The 19,991-nt window shown below is 39.1% G+C and overlaps 1 protein-coding gene across 4 annotated transcripts; it reads right to left on the bottom strand.

The window, feature by feature from the left end:
• Positions 1 to 125: 125 nt before the first annotated feature.
• On the bottom strand, positions 126 to 18,440 carry LOC144083219 (clathrin heavy chain 1-like). 4 transcript variants are annotated; one of them, XM_077610824.1, is made up of 34 exons: positions 18,095 to 18,440; positions 16,707 to 16,914; positions 13,653 to 13,921; positions 13,332 to 13,493; positions 13,109 to 13,222; positions 12,780 to 12,953; positions 12,017 to 12,214; positions 11,650 to 11,850; positions 11,417 to 11,569; positions 11,147 to 11,269; positions 10,861 to 10,998; positions 10,540 to 10,704; positions 10,271 to 10,451; positions 10,033 to 10,196; positions 9,817 to 9,942; positions 9,343 to 9,485; positions 9,030 to 9,264; positions 8,820 to 8,942; positions 8,452 to 8,597; positions 8,202 to 8,385; positions 7,919 to 8,111; positions 7,630 to 7,787; positions 7,378 to 7,542; positions 7,144 to 7,251; positions 6,852 to 7,019; positions 6,515 to 6,664; positions 6,304 to 6,435; positions 6,075 to 6,185; positions 5,767 to 5,937; positions 5,413 to 5,634; positions 4,243 to 4,263; positions 1,979 to 2,046; positions 1,808 to 1,883; positions 126 to 1,663 (listed from the first exon to the last, which is right to left on the bottom strand). In XM_077610824.1, exons 1-33 carry the CDS (start codon positions 18,134 to 18,136, stop codon positions 1,853 to 1,855), a joined length of 4,947 nt encoding a protein of 1,648 aa, XP_077466950.1. In that variant the 5' UTR covers positions 18,137 to 18,440; the 3' UTR covers positions 126 to 1,663; positions 1,808 to 1,852. The 4 variants fall into 4 exon arrangements, with proteins under 4 accessions (XP_077466950.1, XP_077466951.1, XP_077466948.1 ...); XM_077610825.1 differs by having other exon boundaries at positions 1,979 to 2,016; positions 18,095 to 18,439; XM_077610822.1 differs by lacking the exon at positions 1,979 to 2,046 and having other exon boundaries at positions 18,095 to 18,439.
• Between the last annotated feature and the right edge of the window lie 1,551 nt (positions 18,441 to 19,991).

Genomic DNA, 19,991 nt, shown 5'->3' with positions numbered 1-19,991 from the left:
GTAACATACTAATCAGTCTCTGACTTATTTCCCCAAATTCTTCTCCGGATCAAATAAGTGAAATTAAAGAATACACCCGCAAACTTAAGGTCCCATTATTCCCGTAAAGACTGAACAGAAAACAGTTTACAATTTTTCAATTTTATTTAGGCTAGTACTTCCCTTTCACTTAGGTCATAATCTTCTACTTTTTCAATGACAGAGCCCCTTTGTTTATTCATACGTATGACAACAAAAAGGATTTTGAATTTATGTAAGGTGACACTTTATACACACTCACACTGCTTGAGGGATGTAAGGAAATACATCAAGGTAAATACAGGCTCATATAGGACACCATTCTGGATGTACTGAGACCCTATTTTCTTAACCATCTACACATGCAACCTACATGTTGTGGGTTTCATCGAGCTGTCTTTTAGACATCATAAAGTCTTTGTTTCTGGAGGATGAGCGAGGTGGAGGGCAGATTAAGTGTCTGTGTCGGGACTGTTGTCGCACCATCTATAATTTTTTTTATTTTATTTTTTTCAAATCCTGTTCACATCTGTACACATCAACTCCCACAAAATAAAATGTCATGGTGACCCAAGGGAAACGTCACAACACCTGGCTTAAAACGGCCTCAGCAGAGACAGCTGAGTGCGAATACACACACATGCACACTCGGTGCATGTGTGCGTGGTCCCGCCCTTGCACATACACAGATACAGTCTCACACAAGCACTGTACACGGCACAAGAGGTCACCTAACACACGGAGGAGAGCTAACATCTAGCGGGACCCCTCTGTAAAAGGAGAGAGGGGGTTGAAATAGTAGTAGACTATCATCAGGTCACACACACGCAGCCTCAATCATAAAGTGACAAAACGTCTGAATGCATTTCAAACTCATAAAGCTACACACCTGTGCAGAATATACTATCATGACTGTACTTAGTGTTGCTAGGGGTAGCCATCCAAATGGCAATATATGTTCAAATACTCTATGTCATTTATCTTCTCACACTCCTCAAAATATACAATGTATCGCATTGTACAGACAAAACGAGACACCGTTAAGATGGTCACATGTTCTACAGATCAAATAAGAGCTTCTCTCCACAGGAATATCTTCACAAGTGCAAAATCCAATGCTCCTCCACCTACTTCAAAGTTTCAAAGCTCAGCTTTAGCAAGTCCACTTCCAACAAATCATTTAAAAACCACAAGACAGAAACAAACAAAAACAAAAAACAAAAAACCAAGACAGACACACACACATCTAAAAAGGGAGTTATAAATATGGAATGTGGGGAACGCAAATGTGGTCCAATTTCAGTTCAAATTGAACAAACTAAAGTCCTCTGTAACATGTGCATGTTGTTTTACTTCAAACGGGAAAACTTTGTTGTAACAATAGCAGTAATATAAATAAAAAATAGAAGTGGGTTGTTGCTTGCTTGTGGCCTCTGTTGAGGGTAGAAGATCATGGGAGGCTGGAGGGGAACAGGTGGGGAGGAAGGGGTGAGGGAAGGGATGGGAAAGGGTGTTCACATGCCATATCCAAAATTGGCCTGTGGCGGTTGCCCATAGCCTGGTGCTGCTGTGTACCCGTAGCCATAAGCCTGCTGGGGGGGCACGGCAACATTGGCGCTTGAAGTGAGCATGAGTTGGGGTGTGCCTGCCAAACAATCAACAAACAATTTTGTGTCAAAACACGTGCCTAGTAACCATCTGAAGTTCGGGGGGGAAACAAAAGAAGTTGGATTATGTTTGCATTACTTGTCCAAAATGACAAAAAGAGGCAACGATAGCACATGTTTACCATAAACAATTGGTTGAGATTCTGTGGCCTGCTCCTCTTGTTTCCTCAGGGACTCTGAGGCTTCGAGCTTGTCCACCTGCGGAGAAAAATAGCGGTAACGTGACAACCAGCTTGACGGTGAAGGAGCAAGGGCTGAGCCTCTTGAAGATGCCAGGTTGGTAAAAAACTGACCTCTGGGTTATTTCACTGGCTGAAGGATGGGACCATTCCTGACAGGCGGAGGAGATGAGCACCGTCCACTTTTAAGTGAAAATGTGCAGCCGGACGTCCCCCGTTAAACAACTAAAGCCACTGCTGTACAGCTATTTTGCTAAAGGCGACTACTGAGGGTCTAATTTGCTTTTCTTTTAAAAGGGACACACTGTATAATGTTGGGTTACGGGGGGGATATAGACACAAATTCTGAAAATAATGGTCCCACCCATCCAGCCACCCCAATAATCTACTCTATGATTTTAGAGTATGCAGAGAACCAAACCGTCACCAGTACAAGTAACCTCTTCTCAATATATGTTTCACTGCTCTGAACAATACAAGTATATCTAGCTCGCTGTATTTTCCAAGATTCTGTAATGTTGCGTAACTCATTTGGGTAATTGGACTAAAACATATTTACCAGTGGATTATAATTCAAGGCAAAATGAAAATAAATAAAGTAGTAGAAAGTTGGAGAAAAACCAAAACAATATAAGCATGTGGGACAACTAAAGAGGAACATACTGTTGTTTACTGGAACAGAAAAATACATGTGCACAAGCATAACATTGCGGCAAGATCAAGAGTGTAGTCAGATGAACTGTAATTGGAGACAATGCTGGCATAACGTTTTTAAATGTGTAGGAAAATCAGTTTTCATAAGTGGAGCATCTCTACACCTAGATATTTCTGTTTTTGAACAAAATATATACTAACAATTCTATATATTGTAACTTAATTTAATGACTTGTGTATATTAAGTGACTCAGTGGGACTCAATCACAACTTTAAAAAAATGTTTTTACTTTTTGTTTTGTTACTATCTTTCTTGGCTATATTACATATTTTTTTTGCCAGGGAGCAGCTACGAAGCAGAAAAAAGCACAGTCCAAAAGACTTAAGAAGCCAGCAAAAAAGTTCAGAAATATCTGCAGCTTGAACATTAAATTTTGGAGCAATGATTAAGTACTTATGGAGGATCCCTGTCCAGGTACTTGGTTCAGCTCTCTACATACTGTGGTTCACTAGTGTCAGTCAATCCAGTTGTGCAGGCTCTTGCATTTTGAAAAGAGAAGGGTTGATAGACATGCGGAAGCAGTAGTTTTTTTTGTTCTTGTTGTCATCACGTTTCGGGTGAAGAGCGCGCGAGAAAAAGAGAAGAGAAGCAAAGCACCATATTGGAGGGTGAGAGAAAGAGGGCAGATAGGATGCTATTGTACAGCCACTAAAAGTTTCCAGAAGCAGGCAAAGCCAACAACAATGTCTCCTAGCCCAGTGCTGCTGATGCGACTAAGTGAGGGTCAACGCATGCGTTTTGCTTTACACATGACATATTTTACATCAACTACATAGTATTTGCTTTTCTAAAAGCCGAGACAATTCTATTTGGAAGGATGCTCAAGATTAATAACTGGACACAAATCCTCTCTGTGTACCTGATGCTGGTTTTAATGTATCACTGAAGCACATATATATAAACTGACTGTCTCAAGACAAAAGAGTTCCAACTCAGCGTCAACTAAAAATAAATTCTCTCAGCTAATGATGGACAGGATGATGTTGAAAAGGCTAGGTAACAACAAGTTTAATATTAAAATTAATCGGAAAGTATGTAAGAAACAAACCTAACACGGCAGGTGGTGATCCAGAGTGGCACTTTTCACCCGCTGACGCAAAGGAGGCATTGCTTTCTAATTTCTTATGTTTTACTGTTGTGAATTTGTTTGTTGGTGGGAGTTTTCTGTCAACATATTTTAGTATAGCCTAGTACTCATATCTACCCAATGATTGATGGTGATAAGTCACAAATTGAGGACACATTTTAATGATTAATGAATGTAGTATTTAAAACAAACCAACACTGCTTCATTCCCAAATTCAACTGGAAGTAAGATGTGGACCAATATTGGTCATTTTTTGGTGAAGTTGGTTATAAAAGCTTTCAGAAAGACATCAGTCTATTTTATTTATTTGTTATCATTATTCTATTTAAGTTTGTATGCCTTACAGATGAAGTTGTGTGTATATAAAAAAGGGTAAAAAGCCCCACTCTGGATTGTAGGGAAATTGTTACTGTAAGTGATCTAGTGGAGATGCAGATAGTTGTACACATTAAAGCAGCAGTGACAAAGTGGGAGGGGAAATCATGCACTTTCTGCTAATTTTACCCCCTCCAAACTAGTACATGTTATGGGAGAGCAAGTCAATAAGGATAATTAGGAAATGGATTCAACGTTCACCTTTTCCTTTATCGCGTCAACCTGGAAAGGAAATTCAGAGGCAACTTAAGGGAAAAAAGCCAAGTGGAAGTCTCCCACAGTAGAAACTGACAGTGAGAAACAAGCAAACAAGACTTTACATTGAAAGACAACACAAAAACGTAGAGGCTGTGCAGGTAATAATGCCATTTCTGATACAAATGTATACTTGAGGTTCCCAGTTTGAGTTGTGTTCCTAGTTTTATTTTGTTAACAAGGTTATTTTAATTTTCCCTTTTAGCCTCTCATCATTAATATTTAGCTGACTGGATCCAATTTGAATTAGGCCTGCATTTTACATCAGGTAGAACATGTGAGAAAAAAATATATATATAATGCAAACTTCAGTTACTAAACTGGCATCAAGTGTAATCAGTTATTTTCAATCAGATATTGCTCGTTTAAGCAGAAACTTTGTTGGTTAAACTTTGTCCTTAAATTTTCAAAAGCTACGAGGGAGGATAAGACAAGGATAATGACTAGTTTGACCCAGTAGCCTTTCCACTAAATACACAGTGTTGTGCATACTGCAATAATACACGAGAATGGATATTTATGATTAGTAATGGAACCTGTAAAAGCCTCAGTATGTTGCAGGTCAATGACAACTTCATTCCTCCTCGAACAGTTTTATTCCACTTAACATGAGAAGTGCTTTAATCTGGAATGAATCTCCTCTGAAGGACATTTGTATGGGAAAGTAGCTTGAGTAGAGTGGATGAAAATCCAAAAGAAAAAGGATAACACTTGCACATAAAGGACAAAAGGAAGATGAGCATAAAAAAGAGCAAGAACATTCAATAAACGACACTGGCTTGGAAAACTACTCCACAGCATGGTGTCTTGCAAATAAATTATTGTGAGTGGCTGATGTCAAATGCCTGTTGTTACAAACAACTCCAGCATTAGTTGCCATTAGGGAAACTCTGATTCAAAAGAATCCATGTTAATAGTTCTTTTTGTTGCCATTTGCGAACATTAGGTTACAAAATTAGTTAGCAAGAAGAAAGTCACTAGAAAGGAGCCCAAAACGATCTAAAACTCCACGTAGAAGACATACTTTTATTTAAATATTCCCCTGCCCTAAACACTCATGTTGTCCAACAAAAAATGAGAACAGTGTTTTAATGTGTTCATGTGTGAATGACCCACCTTACTGAGGTATTCCCTCATGACCTGGATGAAGTACGGCATAGAGAAATCCATGATGTTGTGCCTCCAAGCGGTCTCAAGCACTACGTCAGGTCGCAACAAATCATAGCAGGTGAACAAACAGGCAGCAAAACACTCCTTCTTGTCCTCCTCCAGGAACCAAGCAAGAAGTTCCTCAGCCAGTTCAATATCTTTGGACTCAGATGCATACTGCATGGCGTCCTACACAAGGAGAGATATATAAAAAAAAAAATCAATAAAAACAGGCCACTATTTAATGCTTAAACTAGTGCCTGATATATAATGAAACATATTGAGCATAAATAAGAACACAGTCCATGTGAGTGTTGCCACCTTGTAGAGCTTGTCTTTCTTGCAAAGTTCAACACTCTGTTTCCAGCGGTTGTTGCCCTTGAAAAGGTACGCAGCAATCCTCCTAAACTCGATCAAATCATGCTTCTCCAAGCCTTGAGCCAGTGAGATGTTGTCAAAGTTGTCATAAGCATCAATGGAAGTGCGTAATGACTGTGTACAAGCAAAGAAGGTAGATTAAAACTACAGGGAAAGTCAGTCAGAAAGTAAAACCAAAAAAACAAACAACACATTTTAATCCTAAATAACAACTTTGAGTAAAAATCAGTTAAGTCAATGTCACATCATACCGCATAATCTTCCTCAATGATGAAGAGGTTGTTGAGAGATTCATTGACAGATTTGTTGTTGTGATTCTGAACAGACCTCAAATATGGTTTAACCAGAGGTACCTGCTTCACCTAAACAGTGAAGCAACCACAAAGGAAATTATTACCAATTTAATTTAAAAAAAAAGAGCATGTTCATCAGCAGAATGTGTGCATGATTCTTGAATCGTCAAAAGAGACAATCACTCACCTTGGTGAAAAAATTGACAGCGCGGGAGTGATCCAGTCTTGGGGAGAGAACAATGAGCAGGTCATTTAATAATAAAGGTTTAAACTCCAAATAAAAATGGATGGCTTTGTAGTACAGTTCCACATTGGCCACCTATAGGAAAACAAAAGCAAATACATTATAACACAAGTTAAGTCACTTCTTTTACATTAAACACGTGTAGGAGCCCCACCTTGGTGACAATGTCTTTGAATTGTCCCTCTTTCCAGGCATCAGAAGGATGAGTCATCATTGTGATGATGGCATTGTCATATTCCTCATATTTATCATAGAGAAACACTAGCTCTGCCCAGAGGTGAGCCTGCTCAGCTGCCCTAAGAACCTTCAAATTTACATCCATAAATGTTATTGGATCTTAAAAAATCAAGGCCTGCATGACTAGTCAGAGCAGCACCACATAGACAAAGACAAACGCATCACTTAAAAAAACAATTATCTTCAATCTTGTGGGAACACCAATAAAAAAAGCAGTTGTTAAATGGTGATGTGTCAGTTTCTATAGTATCTACCTTTGGAATGTTCACACGGGACCAGAAGAGCTCCAAGTGCTCCCTCATCTTCTGGGGTTTAAATTTGGAGTAAAGAATGGCCAGCTCTGTGAACATTCCCATGTGAGCTCGCTCTAATCCCAAAGCAGCCTCCAGCATGGTAATCAGCTCCTCAAAGTAGCCACGGTCCTTAAGAAAAACCAGAAAAAAACTTATTGCAAACTCTTTGATTTTGTGGTAAGAACACACATTTTTTTCACTTGACATTTTTGATATGTTAAAAGGATTGTGAGGCCACTGTCATGCTTTGTACCTGGTAATAATTAATGAGTTCCTCCAACTCATCAGCATGTACAACAATATGCAGGCCACACATTTGGGCAAGCCTGAACTCTTTGCCGTCAACACATGCAAAGCACACCTGAGAGAGAAAAAGACAGAGCGTGAAATTAGACTCAAAATATTTAGAGCATTGTTTGCTTTTACTTTACACTCAAAAAAATAACACAAGTGATTTTCTTTGCAAACTAATCCACCCATTTCCCACCTCCTTCCAGGTGCGTGTGCTGTTGGCCTTGCGTGCTCCATCCACAGCTGCCTGATACTCTCCTAGGTGCACGAGAGTAGAAGCCAGGCGACCAAAATTAGACACGTTGTTGTAAAGTAGTTTGGCTGCCTCGTACATCTTGTCGTCATAGCAACGGTCACCCACCTAGAGGAACGGCGGGCGAAAAGATAACTTTCAGTTAAGGAATAAATGAACAACAAAGAGTAGATCTTGATGTGTCCGTGAACCTACTTGTTGGATGTGGGCATTATTGGGACCATTGATGAACTCCTCCAGCTCAGCAAGGCGGTTGGTCTTTGCCAGAGCGAAGATCAACTCTGTTTCAACGTAAGACTCGCGGGCCTTCTTTCGGGCCATCTGCAGAAACTTTACAAGGTCCTCCCAGTTGCCTAAACACAGCAAAGCTCATAAAACTCAATGGGGCAAGGTCATTTGAAAACAATTTTACGTTTGAAATTCATTTAAAACTATTTTGTCAAGAGTTTAAACAAGCATCTATTGATTTTTGAGTTGGTCCTACCACTCTGAGCTGCAGCTTGTCCAACCTCCATGTAAGCAGAGGGGTCATCTGCCTTGATATAGGAGTCTATTGCTTCTTTGACTAGGCCCTTTTGGAGCTGGGCCTTTGCAAGCTGACTCCACACTGGAGGCTCGTTGCAGCGCTCAGCAAACTCATAGGCTCGGTCCAAGTTACCAATGTGCTCAATCAGGACCTATGTATAAATGGGAGAATATTCCACAAAATATTCAGTCAGAAAAAAAAAATCAAAGCTCAAAGAAGCTAAAGTATCAAAGTCACTCACCTGCACAGCTGATGTGTTGACATCAAATTTCCTAAAAATAGCAAAGGCCTCCTCAAACAGCTCATTGCTGATGGCAATGTTTGCAATATCTGGGGCATCATAGTTGTCCAGACGATTAATGTACTCCATCACCCGGGTCCGATCGGCTTTGATCGCTGTCAGGATGAGCAGATTCTGAAGGTTTCTGAAACATACAAAGAAGGATTTTTTTCTTACCCCAGTTAAGAAAAAAAAGACATCCTCGTTATACCTGTGCTCACTAAAGACAGAGTTATCTAGGACAATTTTCTCCAGAAGCTCAATAAGCTCATTGGGAAGATCAGCAGTCATAAAAGCCTTGACTGAGACAGATACTTCCTCTGGATCCTGGGTCTCTGTCAGGGCAGTCTGGACCACCTGCATCACAGTAGAACAACAGGCTTCAAGCGCATTGCCATGAAAAAAAATGTGAATAGGATAACATTGTATTGAGGAAAGAGAAAAAAAAAACAAAGAAAAATAATAAGACATTTCACAATACATGGTGAACTCTAAAACCAAACTAGATGTAAATATGTGTTTAATAGGTCAGATATGATTTTGCAATATTTGTTAGAAATGACGCAAAAGGTGTGAGACCTGATCGATGAGTGGTCTTCTATAGTTGTTGGTCTCCAGCAGCACACTTGCCCATAGCTCTGGGTTTTTGCGGCGAACTAGGTAGCGTGACAGACTCTTGAACAGCGAGTTCTCATTACACACCTGAAAAATAAAATCAGAGAAATGAACAACCATATGGGCCGTTAGTTAGACTCAAGGCCTTCGCCTTCGACATAGGCAACAACTCACGTGGATGAGTTCCTGGTCACACTGCCCTCTTTCATAGGCCACACAGGCTAAGTGGGGGTCTCTTTTCTCACAGTATTTGCCAACTACACAGCTGTCATAAAAAGGGTTCTCCCTAAGGAAGCGCTCAGGGTTATTGTTGCTGTCAATGTAAATCTTAGCTAGGGCATTGTGGGTTGCAGGCTCCTCACAACCTTCATGAATACGAGCTTCCAACCACGGGAGGAGAAGCTTCAGTCTATTGGGAAAAAGAACGGAGTTATTTCGACACAAAATGTTCTCTCTGTGCATGTTTTTTTTCCCTCCTCACTCTCACCGATTTCTCTTCTCCACTTCAGCAACTAGTTCATCTGTGGAAAACTGTCCTCTTACAACCATGATCAGGTTCTTAATCACATCTTCGGCACAATCAACATCCAGCAAACCTCCAATAACCACTGGGAGACGACTAGGGTTAACCTGGAGAAAAAAAAGTCACTTATTTGATCAAATATTTTTTTCTCATGATATTCACATCAGTTTTAACTACTTATTTTATTACTTTTATGTTACATTTGTGTTCAAAGTTTTTTTTTAATGTTCGCAGCTGTGTACAACTGCTTGTTTTTTCTGAAAATGATTTTCACATCACTTATTGATAAACAAAACACCAAACTGCAAAGACTTTGTTCGGGGTTTGAATTGTTTGGCTAATTATTTATTTGAATATTTCTACAAAAAAAAAAGAAATGTTTGGAGTCTCTTTCGACCCTAGCAAGCGTGTATTTATGAGCAAAGTGTAGCATGGTACCTTCTGCACGTAGATCTCAATGTATTTCTGTAGACTGTTACGGTACAAGTACAGGACCAGATCGTGGACAAAATCAAAGCGATCGCACACAATGATCAATGGCAGTTGATCAGTCAACTTGGCTTCCTTAAGATAAAAAAAAAGTTTCACAGTATTAATGTATATAATATGAAAGACTTAATGTTCAGGGAGTGCAACTTGAAAACTCTTCTGTACCTTGAGGAAGTTTTTCACACGCTCAGGGTCATAGCAGTTACTCTCTCTGCAGATCCTTTCCACTTCCTTGATTTGGCCTGTCTTGCAGGCAGCCTGAATGTATTTGAAGTGAACCTCAGGGTCCTGGCTGAAGTTAACAATTGAACCCAAGAAGTAGAAGAGCCCTGGAAGACAAAATCATTATTGCAATGTCACAACAACTTCTTTTTTAACTCCAAAAGCAACTCTCAAGTTGTACCTTCAAAGCTCTTAAAGGACTCAAAAAGTTCTGTGAGGCTCTGAGTGCTTAGTTGTTCATGGTATTTGGAGGCAACTTGAACGCAGATCTGCAGGTTCTGACGGATATTAGCAGATAGCATGGCTCGAAGACACTCCAAAGAGTCCTCCACTGATAGCGAGCCAAAATAATTGACTAACCACTGAATGGGAATAAATTTGCAACAATAAGTATTCTGTAACATAAAGACATTACAATTTTTGGGTATTTTTTTTTATTTGACACTGTACCTCTGGGTTGAGAAGGTGCGTGTGTACCACAGCTCGCTTAATGTCATAGAGATCAGTATAATGCTCCAGGGCTCTCTGGAGGAGACCAGCCTTCTCACACAGTTGTGCAACATGGGCACGGTCATAATGAGTGAACATCTGGTTGCCCAAAATAGCATCTGCAACCTGCAAAGATCATTGTTGGACTGTTTAACGTTAAAAAACAAAAAGGACCTTCAAAATAAAAACAATGAATGCAATGGGAATTTTCATTCTAAGTTAAATGAGAATGTCAAATTATTTTTGTGAATATTTAGTTTTTGCGTTGGTTCTTCGATGTACCTGTGGTGCATGGACCAAATTCATTTCGAGCAGGCGCGTCTGCAGTGCTCCTTCCATAGGCCTGTTGTTCTTCAGGGCATCCAGCAGAAAGGATGTACATTGTTGGATCAGGTTGTACTCCATGAAAACATCTACAATCTAAAGACAAAAGGAAAGATAGTTTGTTTGAAAATAAAAGCATTTTGATAAATTCGCCTCAGCTATTCAATACCAAAGTGCAGAGTTATTGTACACCAAAAAGGTAGCACACAAACAACATCGACAGCATTGCTTCATTTATTTGTACCTGTGTAATTTCAGCAAGCGGCTCCTCATCCTGTACCAGCATTTGGGAGAACTGAAGGCCTTGTTCTGGGCTGATCCGCATCACATTTCTCAACAGAAAGATCCAGTCTGGCGTGTACCCCACCTACAAACAATTTGGATACTGCACTTTTATTTCTATTTTCAGACATAGATGGAAGTGACCATGTCAGTTAAATCATGATTTAATGACTTTTTGGCTAAATGTTTTCATACAATAAAGAAGGACATAAAAACAAATATGGCAACAAACCTTTTTGGCATACAATACAATCTTCTGGAACTGGCCAGTCTCAGCAAAGCATTGAATGACTTTGTTTGGGACATTTGCTCTCAGGTAGACACTGAGAGCAAGCGTGGGATCCACCGACTTCACCAGGTCTCCAAGCTCCTCTGAGCACTCTAGCTGTAGGCAAAGTAGGAATGATAAATTTGTAGAGGGAGCACTAAAGACCGGTAGACAAAAAAAAATCTTCAGGCACAGACCTTGTCTTCTTTAAGCCATTTCTCTATTAACTGCTTGCGACCCTGCTGAAGGACTGGCCTACACAGCTCAAGCGATTCAAACTTATTGAGCTGGCCCTGATCCAGCAGGATACCGAAGTACTGAAGCAATGGTGACCGCTGGCCCGGTTGAGCAGGAACACTCTGGAACCTGCGGATGGTGTCTGGTGTTCGCAATATACCCTGGACAAAGACAGACAGATGGATGTTTACAGTAATTAAATCATAACAGAGTGTCAAAGTTGAGAAAATGAGAAGCAAAGGTGGCAAAGATGAACGTTTGGGTATCGATCCAGAGTCAGAAGTACCATTATAACCATGATCTTGCCCGAGTACTATTATAGTGTACCTTGGGTGCATTGGCTGCCACTTTAGCAGCATCGGAGTAATTCCCAGCAGCAAACAAGGTGTTGAACTTGCGCGCAAATAACTCCTCAGCACCGGCAAGGTTATTGCGGACAGCCATGCGGAGAGCCAGGTCGGGGTTCTGGAGCACGTTGGTTATGTAGGGAATAATGTTCTCTTCTTCCACACACACTGATAGCACCTGGAAAAACACATTTTGAACCTCTGAAAACATTTTTTATGTATACATTATTAGGAAATGCAAGCTCTTACATTCTTATTTTAATTGAATAGCTCAAATTTTGTGCTGTGCCATGTTTTGTGTGTGCAGTACAGTAAGCTTTGAACTGTAGAGGTAAATGTGAGACTTAAGTACAATAACAGGATTAGGCTCAAGTCTGTTTGGAAAAGCTCAGCTATTTTGCGGATACCATCTCAGTACAAGTGCTACTACTACCTCATAAATTTGGGGAAACACTTTCCCTCTATAAATCTTTTCTGTCCTCAATAAGGAAGTGGGGTTTATCTATCCCAACAATAAGTAGAGAAAGGTAATCTAGAGCTTGCAATGGTCACCAGGTTTTCAAAAAAACAACACACATTAGTCAATAGAAACTGAACTGCCATTGGCTACACCAAAATAAGACAAGTGAACCACTCTTGGCGTTATCAGTGAAAGTGCAAATTTACATGTACAATATTTTTAAAAAAGTTGGAGAAAAGCGGATCCAAACAAGAAAATTCTAATGTACTAGTGTTTTAAATACCTGCCCTTTCCTGTTGACCCCAATGATTCCGGCAGTTGGCTCATGAGGGGCTGTGACAAAAATGGTCTCCCCACTGATTCTGTTCATGTAGATGCAGGTGCCGGTTTCCAAGTCGTACAGGTGGATATAGCCGTATTTGGTGATAAGAAAGACTACATCTTGCTTGGAGCTTATCTATTAAGAGAAAGTATTTTAAATGCCTGTTTCATAAACCATTATTAAAATAATGTTGGACAAAGAGCAGATTTAAAGAAATATAAACACTGTGCTCATCACATTCATTAACACAGTAGTTAAAATGACCATGTTTGAGTAAAAATGTTTTGTACCTGCATAGCAACAGGGAAGTCATTCTGGGCTTCTGGGGGAAAGAACACATCTACAGCCTTCTTTGGAAACGGCTGGTTACCAGTGGGTGGAGTGCCAACTTCTATTATATGGAGCTTTCAAAAAAAGACAAAAATGGTCATTTTTTATATCAAATATGTTATAATATAGAAGTTAAACTGTAATATTTCTTTAAAAAGACAATAAGCAAATACTGCATCCTACTTTTCCGCCTGCCTGTCCTCGCACAGCAAAGCAGAATAAAGTTGATTCCTCTGTGTTGTCCTCCATCTTGAATTGTGCAAAGCCAGCAGCATGACCTTCAATGGGCTGAGAAACCTTTCTGTCCACTGAGTATAACTGCATTGCTCCAACAACGCGATTTTGCTAAAAATAAAACAATTATCCAACACACAAAAAATCAATCATTTTCCATTGGGATTGGAAAAAAAGCCATATTACTTAAATGATCAAGGTCGAATTATAAAAAGAGCAAGCCAGTTTCAACACTTCCACTCACTGATGAGAACAAACGTGCATGTATACCTGTGCAGAAATGCCAATCAGGAGTAACCATTTTTGTTTGGCGTCAGTGCGATAGTTGATGATCTGGCAGCCGGCCAGGCTGGAATGGCGGTCAAAGACTTTGATAGGCTGAGAGTCACCCTCCATGCTCCAATGGTAGACAGCGTTATCCGTAACCAGAGCAACGGTGTTGAGGGAGATCCATTTCCAGAAGGTCACGTCATCCGTCATTGTGTGAGCCTTCATCTTGCTCTTCATTTCAATATTGAAGATCTGCAGGGTCTTGGCCGCTGAAAGTACGTCAAGTTAATGTTATAAAGTTAGTTTATTTTTCTCCATCACCAAGTTTGAAGATAACTACTACAAGTTGTTTTGAAAACAACAAATGGAGTAATCTAAGCTACTACACATCACCAACAGCAGACATTGGAGGAGGAGGAGGAGGAGGGGACGAATACCATTTAGAAATACCAAATTCCAGTTGTTAGAGAAGGGAGTCAGGGTTTGCTTTCAGTGACATAAAAGCACCATACAACAAGGCAGTGTCAAATCAAGAGGCAAGACCAACAAAAGGGCACCACTTTGTGGTAGATCTGCATTCAGTGCATTGATGTGTGCACGTTCGAGAATGTATATGCAAACCCCTGGTATAATGGTATATAATGTGGACAAAACCACCATTTTATGGCCAAAGAGGCAAACTGTGTTCAGACTGACAAAGCACTGCTCATTTCGAAGGTCTCAATACAGTTCCTCTTCATTGTTGTTGCTGGGTTGACCTTGCTGGGCACATTCCATTGGCAAGAAATTTAGTTTGTGTTTTCTCTGCTGTTAAACCAATGAAGAATAGTATCGGGACACCATTCTTAGGGAAATAGTTAATCAATCTTTGTAATCAACTGTTTAGGTATTAAACCAGGGGTCCTATGTGAGAAAACACTAGGATGAAGCCAGAAGCTTTTTCATAGCGATCCAGACCTTCTATTTATTTTGACTAGCACTTTGGAGTCATCAATGGCAATCTGATTTTAACGTTAATAGAATCTAGACGGAGGGTTTTTCCCCTGCACACTAGAAATAGAAAAGACTAATTGTGTGCATTGTATCCCCTGCCACAAGACATGACTCTGCCATTGAAATTGTTCATCACTCAGAGCAGCATTGTGAGTAAGGCTGTGTGAGGCAAGCAAGCGGTGAAGTTGAAGCAAGAATTTGGTAGTAAGACGAAAAATCGTTAATATCTGAATTATATTTCATAAAAAAATGCAGAAAATATTTTTTTCATTTTTGTTCTTTAATAGTAGAGTTAATCTTTTAGCATCCCCGCACCATATAGAACGCCTTGCTCAAAGGTTCAACTGTATTTTCTATGCAAACTTCCTTTTTAAACAATGCTTTTTTCTTGGTGGAATGTTTCCTAGATATGGCTAATGAGCTTCTTGATTTTTAAAATTCCAATGGGTTAATGTTGTATCCTCAAAGATCAATTAAGAAGCTGCAGCTACAGTAAAACAAGAGGCTCTATGGATGTGAATCTTAGAGAAATTCATGAACGTGTATTTCTAAAATGAGGGATGTTAAACTGTGGGTTAGGTCTGAATGCAGATTTTCAAAAGGAAACTTTAAAGCACACAGATGGATGTAATGATGGGAAGGTTGTTGGACAGATGCATACACTATGTCTTTTGCTTTAACCATGAATATCATTTCTAGTGTAATTTAGGGCCAAAAAGTATACAGTGGAATATATACATACATGTATATATATCCAAAACCAGATGAACAGTGATTTCTGATTAATAGTTAGAATTAGACTGTGTACTGACATTGCTTGAAATAAAAAAGACTTGACATAGTTCATTAGAGAATGTAATAATGCTTAGGAGTTGAATATCCAGAAACTGATGAAACCATGTTTAATAAAACTGGTAAAAAACAACAACATTTTATTCCTGTTTTTATTCATGTGAAATCAAGATTAAAATGGTTTAATCCTTTTTTGCAATAAAATCCTGCTGATATATTACTGACATTTCTTCATCCTTATGTCATTCATGTCTGGTATATAGTACAATTGGTACACACACCAGCACCAATAGAAATCTAAACCCTTATCAACACAAGTTCTTAGAATCTTCAATATATATTATATTTGTGTGAATTAATAAAGTTGTATGAAGTTCTCGGCTTCAAATATCGGTTATCGGCCTCCACTAACTACCAATTGGTATTAGTCTTGAAGAACCCATAGCGGTATACGTAGTGTCCGTATTGGCCGCATTGTCTTGCGTTATGGCATTTCGTCTTTGTCACCTTGCAGTTTCGTGCATGTCGTCTTTTTATGCGCATATAAGACGAACCCTCGATTCAGTCATAATTCTTTTGACCGACAAATACGGCTTATATGCGAGTAAATACGGTAAACGATGAGATCGATGAGGATGTAATGACGTACTATATATCTACATTGAACATGATGGAAATACAGAAAGATTAACTGAGAAAATGAGATTAACAGCATTCTAGAAAAAAAAATGTAATCTGGAAACTTTCAAATTATTTTAATTTTACTTATTTCACAGAGGACTAATAGTAACTAAAAACAACAATTTTAATGCATAATAACTATAGAAATGGTCAATTCAAGCATTAATTGAAATTATGACCAATATTGTGCATTCGGGTCAAGACAAGTGCATACAGAAATACACTTTAGCAACTCATGATTTGTAAAATTCAACTCACCGTCTGCAAACATAAGAAAGCATTTAGGAAACGAAAAAAAGAGCAAAAACAAAAATAGACAAAGCATTCATGACAGCATGACATTTTTCACCATCACTACATACTACTTTTAATTAACATTAATAAAACTAGTACATATAATCTACATTGCATTATATTACATGTCGTGACAAACAAATGAGGCGGCCTATATGTGAACATCAAAATGGCTGACAACAGAATAATTTACACAAATGATTTAAGTTAGAAACTAATTTGAATCACCATTGAAAGAAAATTAATCAGCATTCTCTATAAAATGATGCACCATTAGGAATGTCATTTACTTACCTTTAAGGGCAATAACTTTGCTGGCAGGGTTCATAATAGCACTATCTGCAGAGATGGGCCTGCGGATGGGGTTGTTGGGATCGGCCATGTCAATAATGACAACCTGGGCCTGCTCACCCACTTTCTCTCTTATACAGATGAATTTATCTGACTCCATTGTCAAAGTGCTGAACCCAATATTGGCCGGGTTGATCCCCAGGTTTTGGAGCTGTAATATGAGAAATTTCTTTCTTAGTAAAATAAAAATGACAAAGCCCCATCAGAGTAGAAAGATAAATCTTTCTGTCAGTAAAATTTGCACAATATAGTATTTTTGCAGAGTGTGAAATACCTCAGATTAAGTCTGAGTAACACTGAAACTTGTAATTTAGTTAAATTGTATCCTGCCGGGATATATTGGATTCAGATCTTATAATTATACCACAGATGTTCAGTATGTATAATATTAAGTGTTTTCTTGATTGATAATTGTGAAGATCACAATGGCAAAAAGCACTGTGGCAAATGTAGTTTTTTTTGTATCCTCTGAGACGATACTGTACGTATGCTGTATGATGGTAATTTCTAATGTCCTATTTTCCATTAAATTTTCAGACCATAAAAAAGCTACAGTATTTAACCGTTAATACAGCCAACATATTACAACTAGGGGTGGAAATTAGAGACACTCAGGATTTAACAAAAACTTTAGTAGACAGAAGATATTTTGCAGGTCATTAAAGAAATGTATTCACTCAGAGCTTCTATTTATGTTATTGCATAAAATGCATGATTTAATCTATAAAGATTGCTTTTTGTTGAGGACTACATAACACATTAGGCACCGCAAGCCAATGAATTTGAGTTTGATGTATTTAATAATGGACAACACATGATTTCACTCATCCATCCCTCCTGTCATAATTGCAAATGTAAAATATTTTGGCATTTAAGCGTTTGGGACGGCAATATGCAGAATAAACCACAGTCAGTAATGCACGCGAGGTTTTAATTCATTATATGAATCAAGAGGCGCTGCGATTAGATGACGTGACTTCTAGCACCCATCACGACACAATTATGAAGAGACGAGCCCATTTAGAACATCAAGATGAAATGTAGGTCAAATCGTGCCGCTGGAACACGAAATTGTTTAGTAACATTGCATTTGTCTACTTAGCAAGGGTTGGTATAATGGACAACGCGGTGTCATCGTTACAAATGGATGAGATGCCAACCTCGAAGGCTATTTGTTAGCTGATGCTAAACGGGGGAGGGGAGGTCATTCATTTGCTGCAGGTATTGACATTAGCTCAGCCAGCGAGCTGTCAAACGACGCGGTCGTTAGGTACTCCATGCATGGATAAAAAGTAGCGGATTGCAATGAATAATTGGTTTTGTCGGCGTACCTGCAGGTGCTCCTGGAAGCGGATAGGCAGGATTTGCGTCATGCTGTTTTCCTCGGTGTTCTCCAGAGTGCTGAAATGTTAGCCGCTGTGCTAGCTAGCAGAGCAGCAGCACCGCGCCAGCTTACGACCTCTTTACGTTACGTGTAGGTCGGATCGAGTCCGTGGAAATAACCGCGATAAAAATGCTCGGCTTTTGATAGTGGGACCCAAACCTGGAGGCCGTAAAGATGCCCAATATATCAGCTTTTTGGTTTCTGCTCTCCGCACTGCAAGATGGATAGCGGCTGTGGCTACGGCTGATCTGTCCGAATTCCGCAATGGCGGCGGAAGCGGTTTTGAGTGGCTTCCCATCCGGAAGCATCAAGGCAACTCGAGATGGACACTGGCTGCAGATTTAAGCTCCTATCGGCAACATTTTCACTTTTGATTCATTTCCTTGACAAATATATACGTTTTCTCCATCTGTAAATCTTGTGTACATAAGGTATATATATATATTGCAATTTAGATTAACTGCATTTATTGCATTGTAAACTACAGCTCATTGAGCATCAACTCCACAAGTGCATTGCTGGATCTTTTCATGTGAAGCCATTTCTCAGCAGAAAAAAAGTGTAAAAAAACAACAACTATATATGGCAAAAAAATTAACTTGTCACACAAAATCATTTTTTGAAAGTAATTGAAAATGCACTTAATCGCTCATTTTTTAGGGTGAAAAAAGACAACGCAAGACAAGGAAATGCATTTCAAGAAGCAGCTGTATTCGACTATAAAGGCATTTCTAATCCAGTGTCTCTAAGCCGTTTCCTTTATATTTCAGTGTAAAAAGCCTAGACTATTAGAAAAAGGAACCAACCGAAAACCCCCAAAAACTTGATCTCATTAGAAAACAATCAAAGGAAAAACAAAAATTCCCATTCACCAGTCACTTTAATTAAAAATAGAAAAGTTCATTTGCGCTTAACACGTTCCCTCAAAACATATTTATCCATATATATAATGTATATATATTATACATATAATATATATATAGTATACATATAATATATATATTATATATAATATATATATTTATATATTCATTTTCAAGGCAGTTGCTCATGGCCAAATTAATTGACCTATTTATGGCCATGTTTTTCATCAAAAAAGTAGAAAATATAGCAAAGAATTGAAGAAAAACAACTGACAGAAGTACAGTTTAAAACCACTGCACTGGCCAATAACAAATATTTCTTTTAGACTGTGAGGGGGGAGGGGGGAAGTTTATCAAGGCAGTGTGGCATGTGCTCACACTTGACTCTGAAACAAGTGCAATGCAAAGAGTAAATTTCCCACACGTCATAAAACAACACACTCCTCATTCGCAGCATTCCGGTTGTCCATCGGCATCCATTTGCTTCTTCTTGCAGCAGTGAAGGCTTTGTGCTGTGCCAATAGATGTCAATCCACGTAGTGGAACTACACTGCACAAATCTGGGAGATAGATTCTCTGCCTTCTCCCCAACTATGGATTTTCTGTCTTTCAATAAGCATCATATCAAATGAATTACCAGTGGATGTCTGACCTAAGTATCTGTAGCTGTTTTTGAGGTGTTGCATGCTGAGAGAAAGCAGAGTAGTAAAATCCCAACACTTCAGCTGTTACAGTAAAAAAATGTGGCAAATACCTTATCCCTGAATACTGCTTTATCGAAACATAAATAGCAGAAAGACCCCAGATACGAAGATTTGAGGGTGACAACAAATTGGTGCTGTGGCTGCAGCTGTGAACTTAAATGATTCTCAAAGAGGGCACAATGCAATAGAACAAATATGAACAGGAGAAAGGATCACCGGACAAGGGCGTGATCTTTGAACATATTGGATGGCGGCCCCGAGAATGTTCCCTGGGTTA

This window comes from Stigmatopora argus, chromosome 10 (genome assembly GCF_051989625.1).
Source record: "Stigmatopora argus isolate UIUO_Sarg chromosome 10, RoL_Sarg_1.0, whole genome shotgun sequence".
In the NCBI taxonomy this organism is placed as follows: Eukaryota; Metazoa; Chordata; class Actinopteri; order Syngnathiformes; family Syngnathidae; genus Stigmatopora; species Stigmatopora argus.
The sequence above is the reverse complement of the archived record's forward strand: the minus strand, read 5'-3'. Positions and strand labels throughout refer to the sequence as shown.

Bases quoted from the DNA above. Each gene is read 5' to 3' on its own strand.
- LOC144083219 (XM_077610822.1), bottom strand. From the start codon at position 18,136: ATGACGCAAATCCTGCCTATCCGCTTCCAGGAGCACCTGCAG. The intron at 10,452-10,539 runs GTACAGTGTCAA...ATTCCCATTCAG, and splicing joins CGCACCTTCTCAACCCAGAG to TGGTTAGTCAATTATTTTGG. The intron at 8,598-8,819 runs GTCTCACACCTT...ACTGTGATGCAG, and splicing joins GAAGACCACTCATCGATCAG to GTGGTCCAGACTGCCCTGAC.